Here is a 21,791-nt window from a genome sequence, read left to right as displayed (position 1 = left end):
GTGATCATCTTTGGGGCCCTCCTCTGGACCCACTCTAGCTGCTCCATCTCTTTCTTATGCTGAGGACCACAAACCTGGCTGTAGTTTCATGAGGGCAGAGCAGAGGGAGATAATCACTTCCTTCAACCTGCTGACCACTCCTTTTTTGATGAAGCCCAGGATATGGTCCCATATGGGACTATGAGCGCACCTTGATGGGTCATGTCCAGTTTTCATCCACTAGAATCCCTAAGTGCTTCTCTGCAGGGCTGCTCTCAACAACTTCTTCTCCCAGTCTGGACTCATGTCTGGCATTGCCCCAATCCAGGTGCAGCACCTTGCACTTGCACCTGATGAACCTCATGAGGTTCCCATGGGCCTACTTCTCAAGTTTGTCCAGGTTCCCCTGGATGGCATCCCTTCCTTCTGTTGTGTCACTTGCAATGCTCAGTTTCATGTCACCTGCAAACTTGCTGAGGTTGCACTGGATCTCACTGTCTGTGTCATTGCTAAGGATATTGAAGAGCACCAATCCCAAGACAGAGCCCTGAGGGACATCACTTGTTACTGGTCTCCGCCTGAATATTGAGCCATTGACCACAACTCTCTGGCTGTATTCATCCAGCCAATTCCTTACCCACCATATATAGTCCACCCTTCAAACTCACGTCTCTCAAATTTAGAGATAAGGATGTAATGTTCTTCATCTTCCATGAAGAGCATTTATGTATTTCTCATGAGAAGACAGAACTTTCCAGGAAAAGAAAGGGCCATCCCTGAAATATTTATAGCTTTTGCACTGAAAGACTCAGAACTCAGAACATTCATTTCAAAACAAATACCAAAACTAAACCCACACCCTACTAACAGTGTAGTCATTTGGTTGTTTCCAAGTAAGCTTTGTTACTTCATCTACTCCCACTGATGAATCAAGGTGTCCAGTAGGAGGTTTCTTGTGTTTCACATCGACTGGTGGTTAGTGTATACCCAGCAGCAATAATATGTTTTATAGCCTTCTGAAAACATGAAACAATGGCATGTGAATATGAATACATGAGGGCAATCTCATTATATAAATAGGAAACCTGTTAAACCCTCATCAAGACAAGGAATATTTTTTTCCAATATATTGTTAGCTTCCTTTGGGAAATAATGTCTTTAATAAAAAAGCACCTTCATAGAGGCTGTAATGGGTTGCTTAAAAGCAAGCAAATGAAAAACCCACACAGAAGTCCTATGAGAAAAGCCATGAAGGGAATTTTTGCTGTCAAAGCATTAAAAACAAAAATACAAAATGTGCTATATTTAAATTAACTTTAATAAGAAGTACAAAAAGATAATGTTAAGCAATATTTTGCATGTGGTTAATAAATATTCTTCAACAGCAAGCAGTGACACATTCAAACATAAATCCAGTTATTTCTTTTACATTTTAGAAAAGTAACAATTTTCCCAGTTAAAACAAGGTCACAAATTACAGAATATTATTATCCTCTTTAATTATTTATAACTATGAAACCTACTAAATAAGTGAACTGTCACCCAGAAGATTTTGTATGATGTTCATGTTCAAAGTTAAGTATACTTACATTTATCATGCAGTTTCTTACTGTGCATATTTGATTGGTGTTTAATTTTCTTTAAAATTATTGGTTTCATTCTTCCTGTTTCCTTATTTCTTGTTAATATACTGGAAGCATTTATTTTCCAAGTCCTATACATTTTCATGCCTAAGTGACTCACTAAAGTAGATTTGTCATACAACGAATAAATGCTTTCTGACTCCAGCCCAGCTGAGAAGTTGCTAACCATGTCTGAATCAGACTCCACTGTATTTTTACTATTTTTTTAATAAAGTATAAAAAGATTTAGTGTAATCAGGTCCATTAAAATTAAAGTGCCTTCAAATGTTTCCTAATAAAGTGACTATTTGGAGGGGAGAGGTTGTAGGGGTGCTGTTTAGGAACTGATTTTTTAACAGTTTATAGATACGGTGCATATGTATTCTAATAGATGTAAAGTACTACATTGCATTCCGTGCTAATGCTAAGCTACAGTAGCCTACAAACTGATAAATTCAGCCAAAATGAACACCTAATAAAGAATATCAAAATCAGTTTATCAAAGTAATATCTTGTTTCATTCTCTATTTCCATTCATCCTCAACAGCATAGTCAGATGGATAAAGTACTGGAAAACAAATATAACACTTCAACCTGTTGAAGCTTGAGCTTGCCTCTTTTAATATCAGATGAATGAAACCACTCATTGCAACCATTAAAAACCTCGAATGCATAAAGACATATACCAGAACCCCTGACTGAGTGAAGTATTCACAACATTATGAAAAGAATTAAAATTTAAAAGCAAAATAGAATTTTTAATAAAAATATAATCATATGTATTTATGTAGACTTCAACACTGGAGGAAGAGTATCTTGCATATTTCAAAACATCCTCCAAATTCCTTTTTGTTAGTGTTATCACCTAATCCTAACTCATAGCTCTTTGTAAACATTCTTAAAGGGCATTAATATATACCAGAAATAGAAAAGACATCAAGTCCTGTATTTCAGTATGGTTGACTCTTCTTTTAATGGTTTATTTTCATGGATTAAAGAACTGCCAACCTCTATCCAAAGGAGCATCCAGGTGTACTGTTAGGTGTACTCCTCTTCTGTAAAAATTCTTACTGACTTCATTGATGTAGATGAATATCCTGAGGATTTGAATCAGTTTTGTTTTAAATTCAGCGCAAATTTTGCCCTGATCTCTGTCAGAGATGACAAGCACTCAAAGTTTAGCCTCTTCCGGTGAGATGTAATCACAGACTCCAAAATACAAGTTAAACAATTTACCTAGAGATGTGAATCTCAAAAATTAAGGGGTTTAAAGTAGAGGAAAACAAACATTTTATGTGATGAAGATCTGCCATTCATTGAAACAAAGTTTTGATCCTTTAACTTCTACTACTAAAGGCCTAAAGTGATGAAGTCCCTCACGGAGTCTCAGATGGCTCTAATTAACAATTGGATTCAGCATATGATTAAAAGTTCTGGTTGCTAGGGAGTTTGGGTTATCTGCAGAAATGAGGTGGAGAAGGTCTCCTTGACTAAAAAGAAAAAAATATCAAGACATTAAAGGGATATAACAAAGTTATATTGCACACTATGAGCATTTTAGAAGGTGGTACACTGTGACTAGGAGAAGGTGGAAGGAATCCTAACACTCCTTTATAAAGAACCATTCTCTTTACTCAAGGCTGAAGCATTAGCTGAATTTCATATAAATTCACATAATTACTTTAGTGTTTCAATGTCTGGAAGACAAAACCTTTATATGTGACATCAAATTTTACCACACTCAGGATTTCAATGTGTTTGGACATTTGTACATTTATCTTATGTGTTTTTTAAATGAAGGTATTTGACTTACTGGGTTTATTTTAAAATGTTTTCTTCCTCTACTTTAAAACTCATTGCATTGCTTTATAAATTTTAGCATTGTGTGTCTACACATAATTGGGCACAGACTGATGATAGCTGCATATCCACACCGAAATAATCTTCTGTGCATATCTGTTAGGAATGGAAATGTTCAGCAGCATAGACCATCTATTTTGTGAAAGGCCAAGGCAAAACTTCTGCACTACTGAACTTTCAGAATAGGAATGAGAGATATGGAGGATGGATGCTGACTGTCTAAGTGAAAGTCACACCTTTTAAGAAAACAAAATGTAGAATTAACGAAGTTTTGTTTAATTTCTGAAGCTTCTTTTCTCCCTCTATCCTAGATATATCAAATGGCAGGAGGTACACAACACTGCATGGACTGTTTTCATAAAGCAGCCAGTAGAAACCTCTCACTTTCAAAGGCACAAGTCATGTCCCTTAAGTTCAGCAGAGTTATACAAGAAGTATTTCAATTTCATATGCTCTAAGAGTTACTTTCCCACAAGTCACATATGGCAGTGAAGGCTCAGAACTGAAGCTGAAACAAAAACACCATTAATTCCTCAACAACTTCTTCCTCAGTTACCTCACAATCCACTGACATGGTAACAAAGCTTTTTCTCCTTACTCCTTTCCTCCCTCGTACATCCCTACCCCCTTCCAGCTGCTTCTGGTTGATTTCATACAGATATTTTATGGTCACCCCACTTTTGAAAAGTCTCACCACCTATAACAACAGGGAAGGGAAGGTGATTCCGTAAGGCTCCTGTTTGGTGTCTAAATGCTCTTTCCTGTGACTATAGAGGCAAATTAGCTCCTTAATTTAGAATAATATTCAGTGGTATGAGTAGTCTCCCAAACTAAAGCTTATATCTCAGAACACCTACCATAATAATTTTTTTAAAAGATGCTCAACACTGCAGCAGTTACAAGTTGAATTAGCCCAGCTATGGAAGGTAAAGGTAATTTCATTGGCTACAGTACAATTGAGAAGTTTGGAAGCCACTCTTTTAAAAGCAATCTGTCATGAAGTGTCCAGCAGACAACTCTGGCTGATAAACACTGCTGATCTCCACAGTTTTCATGCTGATTTGTGAATTACTGTTAAATTAACTGACCACATGCATTCAAAAGTCTGTGCCTTAGTACAACATTGAAAACCGATTTCATAAATCTCATTTGGAACTAGTGTAATTCCAATATAAGTTTACCACAGTGTAAGAAAATCTTTGTATTTATTGTATTTTCTTAAGTCATATAAAATATGACACCCTGACCCAAAAGTAATGGGAAAAATAAATTAGATTAATATGTCAACCAAAAAATTCACTGGTAGATTCCATATGCAAGTCTGAGAGAGAGAAGTGACCTGCGTTTTCTCACTTATTCTCTCTCCCTACTCGAATGAAATGAAACTTCTGGGTATTTGCATTTAACTTTGTGACATCAGCTGTAAAATCCTAGACACAGATTCTATACTGCTAAATGAAAAGAAGGCCTAACTGTGACATTCCTTGCACAGTGCTTCCATTCACTTAAATTCACATTTAAATTCACTAATCCAGTTGATAGTGTTATAGATTTGCAAATTACGTGTACTCAGTTTGCCCACTGTAAATATTTCTGTAGTGAAACAATAAAGCAGGCTGCTTCTTCCCACAGAAGGAGTTTGCTTTAATGTAGACCAACTGAACTAAATGTAAAAGTGAAGCTTTTCCAGAGCATACCCACTTAAAAGCCTTGCTGATGCCCACAATAACTGCATGTAAATATTTAAAATTTATTCTTTTTCACTGAGTGAATTTATATAGTTTTCCTACTTTTCTATATAAATGTGCAATAAATGTATCTTTAGCATCTGATAAACACCTGTGTTTTTGACTGACTGACTCTAAGCATTACACAAGCATACAGAAAAGGGTCAGTCAATGAAAAAATAGTTGTACCCAATAAAAGCAGTAGTAGGAGAGCTGACTAACTTTAGACATCATCGGCTTCTTGTGCAAACTGAAGGTACACTTTTTGCATGCAGCTCTGAATTATCCAGATGTTATTTTCCAGAGAAGAAATCTTGCTGGAGAAGATTTGTACTGTCAAAAACCTTTGAGGGGTCCCATTCTTGGATAAGGATGCAAAATCCTTCCTTATCAGGTAATTCAACATGACTCTGAGCACACTTATATTTGGTGTGGGGAGAGTTCTGACTATACAGTGTCGTGCATGGAGAAATACACAACATCATGTCAACATTGGGAAGGCTTTGAGTACCTGGGACGTAGCCAAGGGTGAAACACAAACCTCTGTTTCTCATACCCCTGTCCAGTGAGGTTTGGAGAATTCCTAGATCTTGATGTGAACAGAAGGTATGAGCTCCCAGTAGGTCACAGGAGGGCGACCTCAGTCACAGAAAACATAATTGAGCAAGAGCAGTTTAGCACGGGCCTCCATTGAACTATACAGTCAGAGCCCTTTGCCAAAAACAGAGTTAAAACTGAAGGGATTTTTCTATAGTCCTAATATTTACAATTATTTGTACATATGTACATATTTATATACTTAGTCATACCTGGACAATGTGATGTTGAAGGGATAATTTATAATTTACAAATGAAACATTTTAAAAATGTATAGTTATACCATGAAAAAACCTTTTTTTATTGCTTGCCTTCCAGCCTTATGCTTATAATCACACTATTGCACACATCTCCCTGTTACATGGAAGATCTACATTTACATATAAATATATATGAAAATAAGGATATTTTTATTCTAATGTTCTGAGTAAAGTGCTCATTTTTTAGCTACTGTTGATGAGAAAGGTTTAGACTGACAGTTTACTTAGAGGGAATTCAAGGGATACACACCTTGTCCATGCTTTTCCCTTTCATTTATAACCTATGAAATGTCTTTATTTTACTGATGCCATCTCTGTCTTAACTATTAATTCTATTCATAATATGCATTTGTGACCTTGGCGTGTATACTGTCACACAAAATACAAAACAGAATCACATCGAAAGCAAAGAAAAAGCAAGAAAATAAAACAGCAAAAGAAAGCAGTGTTTCTCTTTGTTGTTTTTAGCACATTTCCATGACTTTTAAGATACTCTTTTATTTGATTTTAGAAATATTTGTACAACTTTTTTTTAAACTCTGAACATATCTATGTTATGCACTATACTCAAGTACTGTACAAAACTGCAATAAATGACACTATACGACTACAAATGTCTCTACCAGAAGACATCATCATAAAGGTGTATCTTTTTTTAAAGGTCAACTAATAACTGCTAATGTATGTGTGAATCAAAATATTTTTGATTGGCCAAGTATACTAAAATCTAAATACAGTACACAATTATTTCTTATGCTATGATTTACCAGGCCTTTAGGGGCATAAAGAATCTTTGCAAAGGCTCAGATGAAAAACAATTTTACTGATAGTATTAAATGTTCTTATAAAATTGCCAGTGGCAGCTCCAATTTTGTTATATCTGTGTATATGAAATACAGTTGATACCTACTGATGATGCATGACCTTTTATTAAAAAAATAACATTCAAATCTTAGCAAAATCATTTCTAGTATACAAAGTTGTTGTAAAGTTATGTCAGCGAAATGTAAAGTTGCAATTTACAAAAGCAGCAGTAAATTTTATTATATGGACAATTTCCTGAACTTAAATCATGGTTCTCATTTCCCTTGAAAACAGCGCTTCCTGGGACAAACACAGGAAAATATTTTAATGGCAGGCTTTAAGAAAATATTAGGCAAGGAAATAAAGTATAATATATTACTGATATACTTAACCCTGAAAAATTTCTGAGTGCGTTTATGAATCTGATAATATCCAATTAAGAACAAAATCAATAAGCAAAAAAAAATTCCCTGCTGAACCAGACAACCCGGCTTAGCAATATCAAATAAATAAAGCAGTGAAAAGAATAAGTCTCACTAGCAGAAGTTGGTTGATATTGGAAATTTGATTAGCACTTTTCCCTGAACTCAATTAGATGAATTAATTAACAACTTCAAAGAGGACAGAAGTAAGAAACTTGTGGCTTTTGCCATATAGTAGTCTTTCCTACCTCTTCAGTCTAACTAGTATCCAGAATATTTGTGAAGAGTAGAACTGTATGACCTCTGTACTCTGTTATGTACATGGGTACTGCTATTGTATCAAACAATTACACCTTTTTAAAAAAAATCACTTTTTTAAATGACATTTTCTTTCATTAAAGTAGAATTAGTTACTTTATAGAAAAATATTTTAACTTTAAATTAAAAAAATACTGTTTCTAAATAATTATGTAGGATCATATCTTCATTTCATCGTATGGAGAGAATATAACTCTGTATATTTGAATGCTAGTTTAACCGAAGTCCCCTGGGTTTAACTTTTAAAGAGCTGGCTGTATTTGCCATGGGTGCTATCTGTTTACAGACCCATGAATTAACACTGTGTGCCTCCTTTGGAGATACACAGACAAGACATTTATATACACACTGTACATAATGGTTCACAGATTAGCAGTTATTAGTCAGACTGTACATAGCAAACAACCTATCTGATTAGAATGATGCGTTAAGTCCTCAGTGCAACTCAGCTTTTAGGTTGATGGCGCAAAGCCAAGTAAGACAGGCTCCCTGTTTAAATATGTAGCCCAATACACTAAATTAAAAGTACCAAATAATACTGGAAACACTATTCTAGACATTCTGTCAATTTTGCTAACACTGTTGAATGTCTTCTTTGCTTCTTGTGGCTTCGCTTCTGGTTTTGCCTTGTTGGGTTCTGCAGTTGTAGCACTCTTGGAGATGGTTGGTAGCACTGAGTCCTTGGTAATATTTGGAGCATAGTTGGCAACAGCTACTGCATAGGCATTGTTTTTCTTAATGACAGACGCTTTTTCTTTTTTCTATTGGGAGACAGCATGAAGTTAAATATTTAATGTGTATTTGCCAGAATAGACTTAAGAAAACATAATTTCAAAAATAAAAGAAACAAATGAGTATGTGTTCTGAGTATACTAATGACTATATTAAAATAAATACCAGGAATAACGTACTGATAAATTCAAATATTCCAGTCTATCCAAAAATAAAGTAGAGGTGACATAAAATTGCTTTTGCACCATCAAATTCCCTACTGAAGTTATATGAGGAAGGGTCTGTCACTGTGATTTTAAGGATAACTGGAAAAGAGTTGGACTTTCTCTAGTTGCTTTGTATCAGTCTCCTTACAATAGAATTGCAGTGATGAGAACAGAAATAAGAACCTAAAAAAATAGCAGAAGATAAGAAAAATGTGATGGAATTTAAATAATTTAATGAAGCTCTGCAAAGAGAAATTTAAATCCTGCACCTGGGGAGAAATAACCCTATGCACTAGCACAGGTTGGGGCTAATGGGCTGGAAAGCAGCTTTGCAGAGAAAGCCCAGGAGGTCCTGGTAGACAGTAAGTCAAACACGAGCCAGCAATGAGCCCTTACAGACACAAAGGCCAACAGCCTCCTGGGCTGCGTTACAGAGAGCGTTGCCACCAGACCATGGGAAGTGATCATTCTCCTCAACTCAGCCCTGGTGAGGCACATCTGGAGCCCTGGGTACAGTTCTGTGCTTTCTGGCTTAAGACAGACATGGACATAATAAAGCAAGTCCAGTGAAAGACGACAAAGATGATTTAAAGCCTGAAGCATCTGAAATATGAAAGGCTGAGAGAACTGGGGCTGTTAGGCCTGGAAAAGAGAAGGCTCTGGGAGGAATCTTAACAATGTGTATAAATATCTGATGGGAGAGAGTAAAGAAGACCAGACTCTTCCCAGTGATATCCAGTGGAAGGACAAGACGCAATGAGCACAAACTGAAATACAGAATATACCACTTTGACATACCAAAAAAAAAAAAAAAGTCTTTTACTGTAAGTATGACTGAGCACTGGCACAGATTGTCCAGAGAGGTTGTGGAATCTCCATTCTTGGAGATATTAAAAAAGTCTGGACATGACCCTGAACAACCACCCCTAGCTGACCCTGCTTGGAGTAGGGGAGTTAAATTCGATGATCTCCAGAGGTCAATTCTAACCTCAACAATTCTGTGTTGTTATGGGATTGTGTATGCTTTCAAAGGGCTAAAATTCAGCCTATAGCAGTTCAGTAGAGAGTCTATGTGTACACACAGGTACAGGGATGTGTAGATAATGAATACAGGTTTCAGGTTTTAGACATATATATAGGTACACAGGCGAGCTCTGCAATAAGACTGTAATGTTATAGATTGATTCACTGTTTTGCAGCCATGTCAAACTAAGGAATTTCTAATAACCTACAGAAAAGAATAGAAGGCAGTTTCTCAGGAAGCAACAGATATTATTTACATATATATATAAAAATATAACATATAATCTATACTTAAAATATAATAATATAATGTAATATGAAATATATACATATATTATTTAGATACAGGTCAATAAATATTAGATTCATTCTATCCCTTCCACAAAATACAGAATTAAACAGATGAAGAAACAGTTAACTTTTGGATCATATAAGAAATATTGGTTTGTTTTGATTTTTAATCTAATGGAAGTGGCACAAGTGAGGCAATTCTTGTGACATTTCTCATACAGGTGCATGTCTCAGGTGCATTTAAATTTTTTACTTCCACTGGGAGGCATCTACCCAATTTCCAAATTTTGGTTTTAAATTATGTCCAATTTTATATTTATACATGCCATCTAAAAGTCTTGGTAAGATCCTCATGGTTAGATGCTGTGCCCAAAATACCTTGTCTTAGGAGATGGTGTCACATAAAAAGAGAATCTGAGAATCAGTTGGGAGTTTAGCATTGTTCCTTGTTGACTGGAATGTGAAATAGTGTTGATCAAATATGTAGCTTGTTCCTGCACCTGCTTTCCTGTGAGACAAATTCCATGTCAACAGCACTCAGACAAGAATTTCCATATAAGGTGAACACAGATGACTGTCACTGAGGAAACATATTTAGCTTTAACTGGTGAAGGGTAAGCCTGGCTTTAGGTGTACAGATGCATCCAGCAAAAATAAGAACAAATTACCAAATCAAATTATGAGAGAAACACTCTAATTCATCTATAATTCCTTCCTTTCAGACAAAATTAGTGTGTTTTTAAAAGGTATCTGTACTACCATTAATGAAATCTGCATAATAAAGATGAACCATATTTTCGTATGAGAAACAATGACTATGTTAAAAGTTTAGCTTTTTGTTAAGTCATTTTGAAGAAAGTAGAGAACTGGACATGTGAATGGTATATAAATCTTAAAATGTAACGACTAATTTTGTCATTCCTAGGGAAGGAATACTACCTAGCTGTTAAACAGTTGCTGCTCCCAAGATTATGAGACAACACTGCTGTACTACTTTAAAGGAACAACCAAAGGATGATCAGAGAGTTTATAAGGGCTCCCTACATAATTACAATGCAAGAGCAATGTGCCAGTCTGAAAAGCTTCACTCATGAGATGCTGGTAAACTTGTAGTGATTCAGTATCTACCTCTAGCAGGAAGGAACAGATCCTGAAGTTATGGATAGTTCACGCCCTTATGGAAGTCACAGGGACCTACAAAGAATGTACATTTCTTCTAATTCTCCTTTACTATTATCTGAACATTTTTCTTCTTTATGCATTCAAAGTGCTGAGAAATCATCAGTTGATGAAACTTTGCTTCACATCTACTATAATCATTTAGGAAGCAAACAATATCCTGTCCTATTTTAAGAAGAATTACAGAAATCAGTGTATTCCTTGTCAGAAGAAATCTGTTTTCATTGGTAGAATCAGGGACTATGATAGAACAAAATTATATATGAAGTCAGTCAAAACAGGTGGGTTTTAATATTTGTTCTGGGTTATTACAATTCTAATCCGTAAATATACAAAGTTAGGTGTATCACCAGTTCATTCTGTTCATGAAATAAGAAATTCTATAAAGTTAAAACTTCATGCTATCACACCTACACCACTATCAAAACCAAAAAATTAAGGCATGACTGTATTTCTGCACGCTCAGAGCATCAATACCTTATAGGTAAAGAAGAATTTTGTACAACTGCTATTTAAATTAGCTTTTAAATTAATGTCTACCTATCATTAGGGATAAGTTTTAGAATACTGGAAATATTCAAAGGTTCTAGATTTTGTTATTCATAGTTGTTACATATATGGACATTAATTTGTTTTCTGATCCTTACTTACCAGGAAAATCAATATACATTACATCTTTCTGTATTCTTTTTCTTATTTCCAATTCAATTGAATTAAAAGATTAAAAAAAAAGGTTATCGACCAATATAATCTGTATTAAATTTTATGAATGACCAGATAAAGTTGTAACTGAGGAGTTAAAAAACAAGGCATACAGCTCCCAATATTAAAAAAAAAAAAGTGCTTGATGACTAAATCTGGATTAGTGAGACCAAATGGGATTTGCTACATCAGGGGAGATATGTTTTTGTTCAGGGCAGAAAATACACCCACGTTCTTTTGATTTAAAGAACCATGTATTATTTTTTTTACATAGACTATTTTATCAAAACAATGTATTACAGCTGGTTTAGTGCAATTGACTGGAAATAGGACTATTTCCTTAGGACTTACCTTATCATTCACTACACTTTTTCCATCCCAGGCCCATCCTCGTTTTGTGAAATAATTTACAGTTGCAAATTCAATTAATGCAGAGAATACAAATGCATAACAAACAGCAATAAACCAATCCATAGCTGTTGCGTATGCTACTTTGGGGAGTGAATTTCGAGCACTGATGCTTAGTGTTGTCATTGTCAACACAGTTGTTACTCCTGCAAGGGGACAAAAAACATAAGATCAACATTTTTTCTTGGATTTTGAATGTTAAGAAAAAAACAAGCCAAAAACTATTATGGTATGTTTTTGAAATGCAAAGGAAAATCTGCTTATCTAAGTTGGTGAGAAACTGCCAGAACTATATTAAAGGTTACATCTGGATATTTCTCTGAAGCATTCTAGTTCAATTTTGTTGTCTAAACTTCCCTGATGAATATCGGGGGCTTGGGGGGTTTTATTTTTTGGTTTTTTCTGCCAGTAACTGTCTCTCAAACCATCCAGTGACATAGTTGAATAAATAAACAAGATAAGTTTTCGTTCAGGTAACATGGATTATTTTCTAGAACAGCATTGATCTGAAATGCCAGATTATTATAACTATATTATGTGTCAGAAAACAAGACTTGACGATCCAGGAAGACTGTTCATTCACTGTGGCAGTTACTAGAAGCATTTTGCAGCACTTTTTACATAATGAGGACCCAGTAGGAAATCAGGAATTATACTAAAATAAAAAAAAATCAGAAAAAAAGATACATGGGAGGAAAGGAAGAGAAGAACATTCTTCTGAATCAAATATAGCAAGCAGAAACCCATAACCACAAATGCAGTCTCCATTCCTTAAGTAAATCAGTTCTCCCACCTCAGGCTGAATACCACTTAGACAAACTAAACTATTCCCTTTGTCACCATTAAATATATCTCCAGAATTAAAAGCAACACAAAGGGATATACTTAGCACAGATCAGTAAGCCCACACTCCATTATGACAGGCAAAGGAGAATTCCATGGCAGAAATATATGCACATCACAGCTTCAACAAATACACACTCATAAAATCGTTGTAAGAGGCTTCCCAAGAGAAAGTAAAGTCATCTTCCTAAGTCAGATCTTCTGCTGTCAGCAACCTGTCACCTGGGTTCTGAAGGACTGACATAGCTCAGACTTTCCTTCTGCTACAAGAGAACCAATTTTAACCACTGTGTGAAAGGGAAGAGAGGCAGCAATTACACCTACTGAGGCTTTGCAATTTCCATCCCTCCAGTAAGGAATCTCCATCTCTGAGGGTGCTACAAAGGGTGGCAGAGCAAAGCTAAGTGGACTCAGTCTCAGTGCTACTGTCTCTTGATGAGCTTCCAAAGGTCTGTGCAGCAGAGAAAACAAGGCATGGAAGCATCCTGCTGAGTCACACAGTATCCAGACACCTTAGCAAACATAAATCCCTAACTGCCGTTTTTCAGCCTCCATAAATTTAAGTGGATTTGGCCTGGAATCAGCCATGACACTGTTGGAATCTACTAGTCTATATAATGAATAGGAAGCAGCTGTCATACTATATGGTACAAAAAAGCGCAGACAATATATTTTGTAAAGAACTTGTTCTCTCCTAACACTTACACAACATATAGCTTAATTATTTTCAGCAAATTCAACAAATTCATTTATTTCACAAAGACTTAAAACCCGACAAAACCATACACTGACCAGATGAAAACAATCCTTCATTGCTTATCTAATTCATAACACTAGTGAACTAAAATTGGTATAAGAAACAGCAAGTAGATTTTACCCCTACAACGAAGTACTCAAAATATTAGAGGAAAAAAGTATATTTAAAATGCCATGGGAAGATTGCATGATATTTCCCAAAAATGTAGAAAGATCACAGTTCATATATAAGTCAAGAACTATCTCCTATAGCCCAACACCCATCAGATGTGGCACTGAATGGATGCCAGAAGGAAATAGATAGGTAAAATTTTATAAGAGACCAGTAGTAATCATCAGTTAGTCTTTAAAAAAGTCCAAAAAATAAACCATTGGCATTTCCTTTCTCTGAAGAGGACCAAGCATTTTTATAGTAGAGAGTAAATATCTCCCAACATCCTTACAAGTTTTGTTCTCAGTAGTCCACTTCTACAAAAGCTAAATATCTTCTATCACCACAGATTTATCCATTCAGAGCAACACTGGAGTTATTTGATTGCCCGGGATTTTTTTTAGGGTGTTGCTTTTGAAGCAGCGTCTGCTTACTGAAGAGAGAAAATCCATCTCCAGGGCTGCAAATTTAACACTTTTCACTGGAACTAAACTTATATCTGTGGAAAATACTAGCTCTGTTACGTTTATAAAATAGATAATCTGAAAAAGTAGAAATGCATAATTAAAAACATACAGTGGATATTGGAGGAGCTAGCACATATGACATATGTCATGATGACTAGTTCATGTCCACATTTCTGTGTAAAAGTCAGGCTACTTCTCAGCAGGGACAAGGTTTTTTGGAACCTAATTTCACCTTTTGTGTATCAACTGATTTTTCTAATTTGAAGAGATTTTAGTACACTAACCATGTCTTAGCCTTCTTGTGCTAGAATGTTGAAACCTCCTTTGAAAGGTCTAATTAATGAGTTACCAAAGGAGATTTCTGTAACAAAAGAGGTACTTCAGCTTTGCAAACAATTTATACAAAATGTTTAAAATGAGCTCTACTTCTTATAACATCAGGCTATCTAATGTCTTCCCACTATTTTATCCTTTCATCACAGCAGTTTGCAAAGATATACAGAATGGCTGAAGAACGTATCACAGAGGGATTGATAAACTGCCTTTTGTTTAAATTAGGAAGTTAATGTCATTGCTCTATTGTTTCACTCTTCCTCTTTTTTTTTTTTTTTTAAATAGTAATTGCAAGTGTTTTTTGGTAACTAGATATCTCAACCTGGTCCAAAACCCATACAGATTCATAAATACAAATAACTGCAGAAAGAAAAGACTGTTGTCTGTTTTAGAGATACAGATTACTATTTCATTTCATCACTCCAGGAGCAAATGGTTAGAGGTGTAAACAAAAGCTTAAAAATTCTGGAGATAGAGTAATTTTAAAGTAAATTTTGCACCATAACATTTGGCTATACACCATCCTGTTTGTTTTTTATTTACACAATGTATATTTATTACTAGAAAATGCAATGCAAAAGGACAGTACAAAAGGATGATTTTGCTTAAGCAGCAGGAGAGAAGTCTGAACAACCATTGAGAGAAAGATTACAGAAAATAGCTCAAGTGTTCTGTCTACCCTTTTTACTAAAAGAACAACACAAAACAGTCTCTTTAAATGGCATGGCAGGCAAGGAACATAATCTATTTCCAGAAAAGTTGTATTGAGTCAGTCAGTTAAGCTACATATACACATGGTGAAGCTGGTGTTCGTGTTGCTTCACTGTATCAATACTGAGCAATGGAACAAAGTTCCCCATCGATCAACAGCCAAGCTTATTCCCAAAGTTGAATGGCAAGTGCTATTTACCCCAACTTCAGTAAAATTGCACGTAATTATGTCACTACAGAATATGAGCTACTGCCTTCACACACCACTGAGCTGAGAAGACATATTAGTTTGTTTTCAGCCAGCTCAGTCTCTCACTCAGGGTTAGAGTTTTCCAGTGTCCAGTGCCTACTACTTGAGTGTTATGCCTACAGTTAGCAGAAATTCCCAATTAAAAAATTATAAACTGAAGGTGTGAGTGGTGGGCTATCTCCACAGTCACAAAAGATAATCTGCAGCATGTGAAAGGAGAAATAAATAAAGACAGTTGATATTTCTTTCAATAAAATGGAAAAAGGTACTTTGCATATACAGAATTGCTCAAAAAGACGGGTCTATTATTCAATTCTCACGTAAAAATAACCAGAGAAAAAATCTAAACTTTGGGTTCCTCTTTCTGTAGAGGCACAATCAAAAAGTTACACTTGCATGGCAAGATTTTGGTAGTGGGGGGCTACAGGGGTGGCTTTTGTGAGAAGCTGCCATAAGTTGCCCCTATGGCTGAGAGGTCCAATGTCAGCCAATCCAAAACGGACCTGCCACTGCTGGCCAAGGCCAAGCCCAACAGTGATAGTGGCAGTGCCTCTGGGATGGCATATTTAAGATGGAGAAAAAACATTACTGCACAAAAGCAATAGCAGCCAGAGAAAAGGATTGAGAATATGTAAGAGAAACAACTCTGCAGACACCCAGGTCAGTGTAAAAGGAGTGGGAGGAGGTGCTCTGGTGCACCAGAGCAGAAATTCCCTTGCAACCCATGGAGAAGGGGCTGTCCACCTGCAGCCCATGGAGGACCCCACAAGAGAACAGGTGGATGCCTGAAGGAGGCTGTGAGATGATGGAAAACCTTCACTGGAGCAGGCTGCTGGCAGGACCTGTGGCTCCACAGGGGATCTACATTGGAACAGTCTGTTCCTGAAGGACTGCACCCCATGGAAAGGACCCACATCAAGAAGAAACAAAAACACAGACACAGGAACACAGCATAACAATAAATTATCACAGTGAGCTGACAAAAGAACATAGCTATGCAAATTTAAAATTCTGCATTTTGGACAATATACTACATAGTAATACTACTACTAATTTTTGTTCTTGTTTGCTTCAGTTAACAAAGGCTATATATCTAACTATATTATTTTAACATCCTTAATGATACTCTGTGCGAGTTAAAACACAGATAACTGTAGCACTAAGAAAACTAATTTCTGATTTTCTGTCACCTGCATGTAATGCTGCTATTCAAACACGTAATGCTTCTAAATGCTATGACCCATTAAAAATGAAGTGAAAATTCAATAAGATGCACAAGATTAGTTTTGCTAATACTGTTGACACTAAACGCATAACAATAAACACATTACTAAATGAAACAGATTGTAATCTTGCACTAAGTGAAGGCATTATGAACCAGGCTCATTCTCTTTCATTAAGAATGCAATCAAAAGCTTTTCAGATTTATCTGCTACAGAAAACATATTCAGGACTTATTTAATCAACGATGACAAAACTTTCCTCTTCCAATAATTTAAAGCAAAGTTGAAGCAATATAACATTAGGCCACAATTCACTTGGGATAGGGTAGGTCAACAACATTAAATAGATACCATAAAGAAAAGGGATTAAAGAGCTCTATTATAAAATATGATTCATTATACCAAGCCCTTAATGTTAACCTAGAACTTGAAACTACATTGCAAGAGAATAGAAAGGGAAAAGAAAAGTAACTTCTTTCACGCATGGAATAATAAATGCTAAGTGGTGCTTTGACTAACTAGAAGTTATGTTTCTTGGAGAGGAACAGTATTCCAATAGTTATTGCTTAGGTCTCAAGAAGGTACTTGAAATAAATGTCTCATTGATTTTAAAAACACATTCCCAAAACCAATAACTTCTGTTTAATTATATTTTAATATTGATATATTTAATATACAATGCAAAGATGAGTATCTAACAAGTGACTACTCCATATAAAAACTAAAAATTAAGTACGATCAATAAAAGTGTAAAGGAAAAATCTCCTAAGATTTTTTATATTCCTTGCTGAAAGTAGCTTGTTTTATTAACTTAACTGTAGTGTGGGCTTCTGATGTCACTGGATGGAGTCCACCTGAAAGTACTATCCAAACAAAACCTTGAGTGCATCTCCCCAGCTCTGTCAAGAATCATTCAGTACAGCCATAAAACAGTAAAAAGCAATATATGAACTTTGTTATGAAACTGTGGCTAACTTCACACTTTTGTAATACATTTAGGCAGGAGAACAGAGGGTATCAGAAGTCCCAGTGACAACTGCTGCCAGTAGGTATGGAGAAAGACTGGGAGATTCACCCAAGGTTATGTACTTAGAAAGGCCATTGGCAGCTTAAGCTGACAACCTCATCTAGAGTGTAAAAGAATGTTAAGAAATAGCTCCTCAGGGAAAATCTAACCCAACACAACCCAATGCAAAAGGCTAAGCCTGAGGTGAAATGCTGCATGCCAGGGTTAGGCTGCTCCATGAGGTAGAGCCTAAAACCTAAAACCAAGTCTTGAATCTTGTTTCCCTGGGTTCAGGGTGCCAGTCTAAGCTGGCCTGGAGGGGCCAGAGACCTGAGTGGCAAGCGAGGTCCATGTCTGTGTGGCAGGAATAAAATACTGCCATAGAAAATGCTATCTTCTCTGTATACCCATCGTGCTTAATAAACAGATTTCAAGTTTTATGGCACTGAGTGCTGTGGCTCTGTTCTTGCAGCCATCCTACACAGCTCCCTCAAAACATCCTGAAGCAGGCCACTGTTCATTATCCATATTATACTAATCCTCAGGAGAGTAAAGCAACAGGCTGCCATGCAGATGTTGCTTATTTCTAAAAAACCCCCATAAATTAAACAAAAAATAAATCAAGAACAAGAAAGAAGTGTACAAGAAGAGACACAGATTTCAGGAAAATTATCCTAGTGCCTTGTTACTGATGGAGTGCCTTTTTACAGTGACACAATAACAGAAAGAGCATTTTAGAAAGAGCAGATGTGAGAATTTTTTTGGAGAAAATAGCTACACTGTCCTAAATGTATAGAAACAGGTACAGAAAAGGGCAAAGACAGAGATATAGAAGGATTTGACAGTGTACTTGCAAGGCTAGAAACAGGAATGTGCATTTTCATAAGCAGATATGTCTAAATTCATAGAAGATTTTGAAGAAGGAAACCATGGTAGAATTCTGGTCCCATTGAAACCACTGACCCATTTCATTTCACTTCAACAAGGCTCATATTCAAACCTGAAATTTTCACGATATTTTGTGGGGTATTTTCTCTACCAGGAGCGATAGTAAGTGCTTTGTTGTACATCATACTTAATATGCATTTGAGTTTGGACTATTTTTTTTAAGAGTGCATGGTGTTTACTGATGACTAATCATATGATTTTATACAGCATTTCTGATGGCTGATTCCACATAGACATTATTTTTTATGTGCTAATCTCTTTTTCTCTAAAAGCAAATAAACTAAAAGAACTTTAAGTTACACAAATAAGAAAGAGGTTTTTTTATTTGGCTTAAATAGAGAGCAAAACCTTATTGTAAGAGAAGCACCATTATATTGCTTTGCTGAAGCTGTTCACTGCCTCACAGTACACTCCAACTTGAATTAGTGAAAATGTGTTGTTCAGACCCTCAGAAAAGGGTTTCTTTAAAAGAACTGCAGCTTGAAAAATTCAACACAAATAATTCAACAAATTCAAATTTAATTTGCTTACTTTACAAATATATTTAGAAATCTGCTTATTTATCAAGTACCAAAATACTTGGATAATATCAAGGTAAGTTATTTCAGAAAATCATCTAAATTTACTAAATTTACTTTTAAAATAAAAACATTAATACCTTTTCTATTCTGTGAATTTTTTTTCCTCTTAAAAGAGTCAAGGATATATATGGACAGTTCTCCTGTATGTACTAATTTCCAAAATCTTTGGGATTCTCGGGAGATGTGTAAGCAAGTTGCAGTTAAAAGCTGTTTGGACTAGAAATAATAGCACATTCTACAAACACTTTAACTTGAATGAAAAAGGCCTTTACTTCCAAAATACTTCCTAGCATCTTCAGCTGTTGCAAACAGAGCTAATGCTACTCAGTATACTCACCAAAGACTGTCCTGGCAGGTACAGATTCTCTGTTCAGCCAGAATGACACTTGAGAGAGAATGACAGTCATGATACAGGGGAGGTAAGTCTGAATGACAAAATAACCAATTTTTCTCTTCAGGTGAAAATGAGCCGTCATAACTGTATATTCACCTAGGTGCCACAAACAAACAAAATACAATGAAACAAAACCTTAAGAAAGTCCATTTCTTTGGTAAGAGAAAGTTTGCTACATTTATGTGAACCAAATGTGCCAGGGTTATATTATACTGAAAGTATTCTGTAATAGAAAGCATCCTACAGAATACAAGAAAGATTTTGAGTACAGCTATATCTTATTCCCACTGAGTTCCACGACAGATGAGTGTTAAGGAACTTTCAGGAACTTTTGTATGCCCTGAGAAGAACTTCAGCCCTGAAGGCTTCTGCACATAAGCAACTCTGCATTCACACAACAGCTCCTTGAGAACTTAATCATGGTTAGAAAGCAGTCGTGGGGGCCCATCACAGAATGGCACATGTAGGAAAACAGTCTACAGTGTGGTAGAATAAGACAGTGTTTAATGCCAAAAACATGACGGAAGGGAAACCTACATGTTTTATCATTTAATAGACAAAAAGTGTCTCCATATGAAATTAAACAAATATTCCAAACTTGGGTTACAAATATAAGGATTCAACATGGAGCTCCAGCCAGCATTTAAAAAACAGTCACTGCAGACAAGCTCAATTTTGCTATCACCAGTTACTTATTAACATGAAAGAATCGGTAAAGTGTTGTTTTGTGTTACTTGTACAGTACATCGACTATGCCTAATAGATCACCTTTTGCAACAATTTTTTCAGTAGCCTTTAACAGCACCAGAAATATATTCTTCAGAGCAGGCAACTGCCTTTTTCTTCAAAATATCTTTTACTAACCTGTACTTGATTTAACTGTCTCTTTTCCAATTGTTTGACCTAAAAGGTCATACTGATTCAATCTTGAGCCATCTGGTGCCACCTGTACCGAATCTGAAGCGTTATAAGTCCAAATGTATGTCACTTCTGACGTTGTGTATGCATCTGTGAGAAACAAGGTAAAATATTTTGTCAGCAATTTAAATTAAACAGCTTCCATCAAAACTCATAGAATTACAATACCCAGTTAATTTTCAAATTAAAATTCACCGAAAACAGTTTAAAATTATGTAGTAAAAAATATGTTTGGCTGTTTAAATAGCTTTACTCTATTTACGGAGAGTAAATACCTGTTGCAGCATGGGAACAGGGCACTCATTTGTGATCATATTAACCACAACTTATTGCTTTGGCAATTTATGTTTTATTACAAACAACATCTTTTCTACACTGTTAAAAGAATTGTTGGAGATTAGGTATTATATGTATCCTATAACTTTGGTAAGGCAGATGAGAAGAACAACAATTTGCAAGATTTAGAACGCACAACGTTTTTGAAAATTCATTGCTATGTTGTTCTGACCTTTCATTGTCCCCACTATCAACTTTGGGGATGTATTACAAGCATTTTGTTATTAGCTGAAATTCAGACTTAAATATAGGAAGCCAGGGTCAATGACAGTGCCCTTGTAGTGGCTCTGTGCCTTGCCCTGCCTACCCTCTTAAATCTCACTCCCTGCCATCATTTTGGGGTGCACACTGACATTAAACAGCTGCTCTCTCAGTACATTCATGATAAAACATACATTTAGCCTGGGTTCTGTCAAAATAAACTAGAATGAAAGCAAATCAACGCTGTATTTTAAACAGCAACAATGTCACTGTAGTAAGAAACAAAAAAAATCGAGTATGTCCTGGAAGATTTTCCAGCCAAATATTCTATTAGCAAATGGCGCATGAAAGGAAAAGGGTGTGCGTTCATTTTGAATGACTGAGAAAAGTACACTTTAAATCTTACACCATAACTGTAGTGCAGTGAAAGAGAAAAGCATAATTTCTGTTGGTCTGCAAATACTTGAGAAATCTCTAGAGGATCAGAAAGAAGCTTCTTCATGCAACTAGACATAAATTGCATAACTAACAAAATCTAGCAGG

General features: G+C 35.7%; 1 protein-coding gene across 2 annotated transcripts in view; it reads right to left on the bottom strand.

Annotated features, from left to right (window-relative positions):
- Positions 1-1,279: 1,279 nt before the first annotated feature.
- GABRA2 (gamma-aminobutyric acid type A receptor subunit alpha2) overlaps positions 1,280-21,791 on the bottom strand; it is a 61,555-nt gene continuing 41,043 nt past the window's right edge. Inside the window, exons 7-10 of one of the 2 annotated variants that reach the window (XM_064652911.1) lie at positions 20,658-20,801; positions 19,737-19,889; positions 12,074-12,276; positions 1,280-8,350 (exon numbers count right to left, since the gene is read on the bottom strand). In XM_064652911.1, the coding sequence (XP_064508981.1) occupies positions 8,042-8,350; positions 12,074-12,276; positions 19,737-19,889; positions 20,658-20,801 (809 nt within the window). In that variant the 3' untranslated portion in view covers positions 1,280-8,041. Of the gene's footprint in view, positions 8,351-10,219; positions 10,350-12,073; positions 12,277-19,736; positions 19,890-20,657; positions 20,802-21,791 lie in introns of those variants that run through there. The other variant, XM_064652912.1, reaches the window with a different exon arrangement.

The sequence above is a fragment of the Pseudopipra pipra genome, chromosome 4 (genome assembly GCF_036250125.1).
Source record: "Pseudopipra pipra isolate bDixPip1 chromosome 4, bDixPip1.hap1, whole genome shotgun sequence".
Taxonomy (NCBI): domain Eukaryota; kingdom Metazoa; phylum Chordata; class Aves; order Passeriformes; family Pipridae; genus Pseudopipra; species Pseudopipra pipra.
Note: the sequence above shows the minus strand (reverse complement) of the source record. Positions and strands in the feature narration are given on the sequence as shown.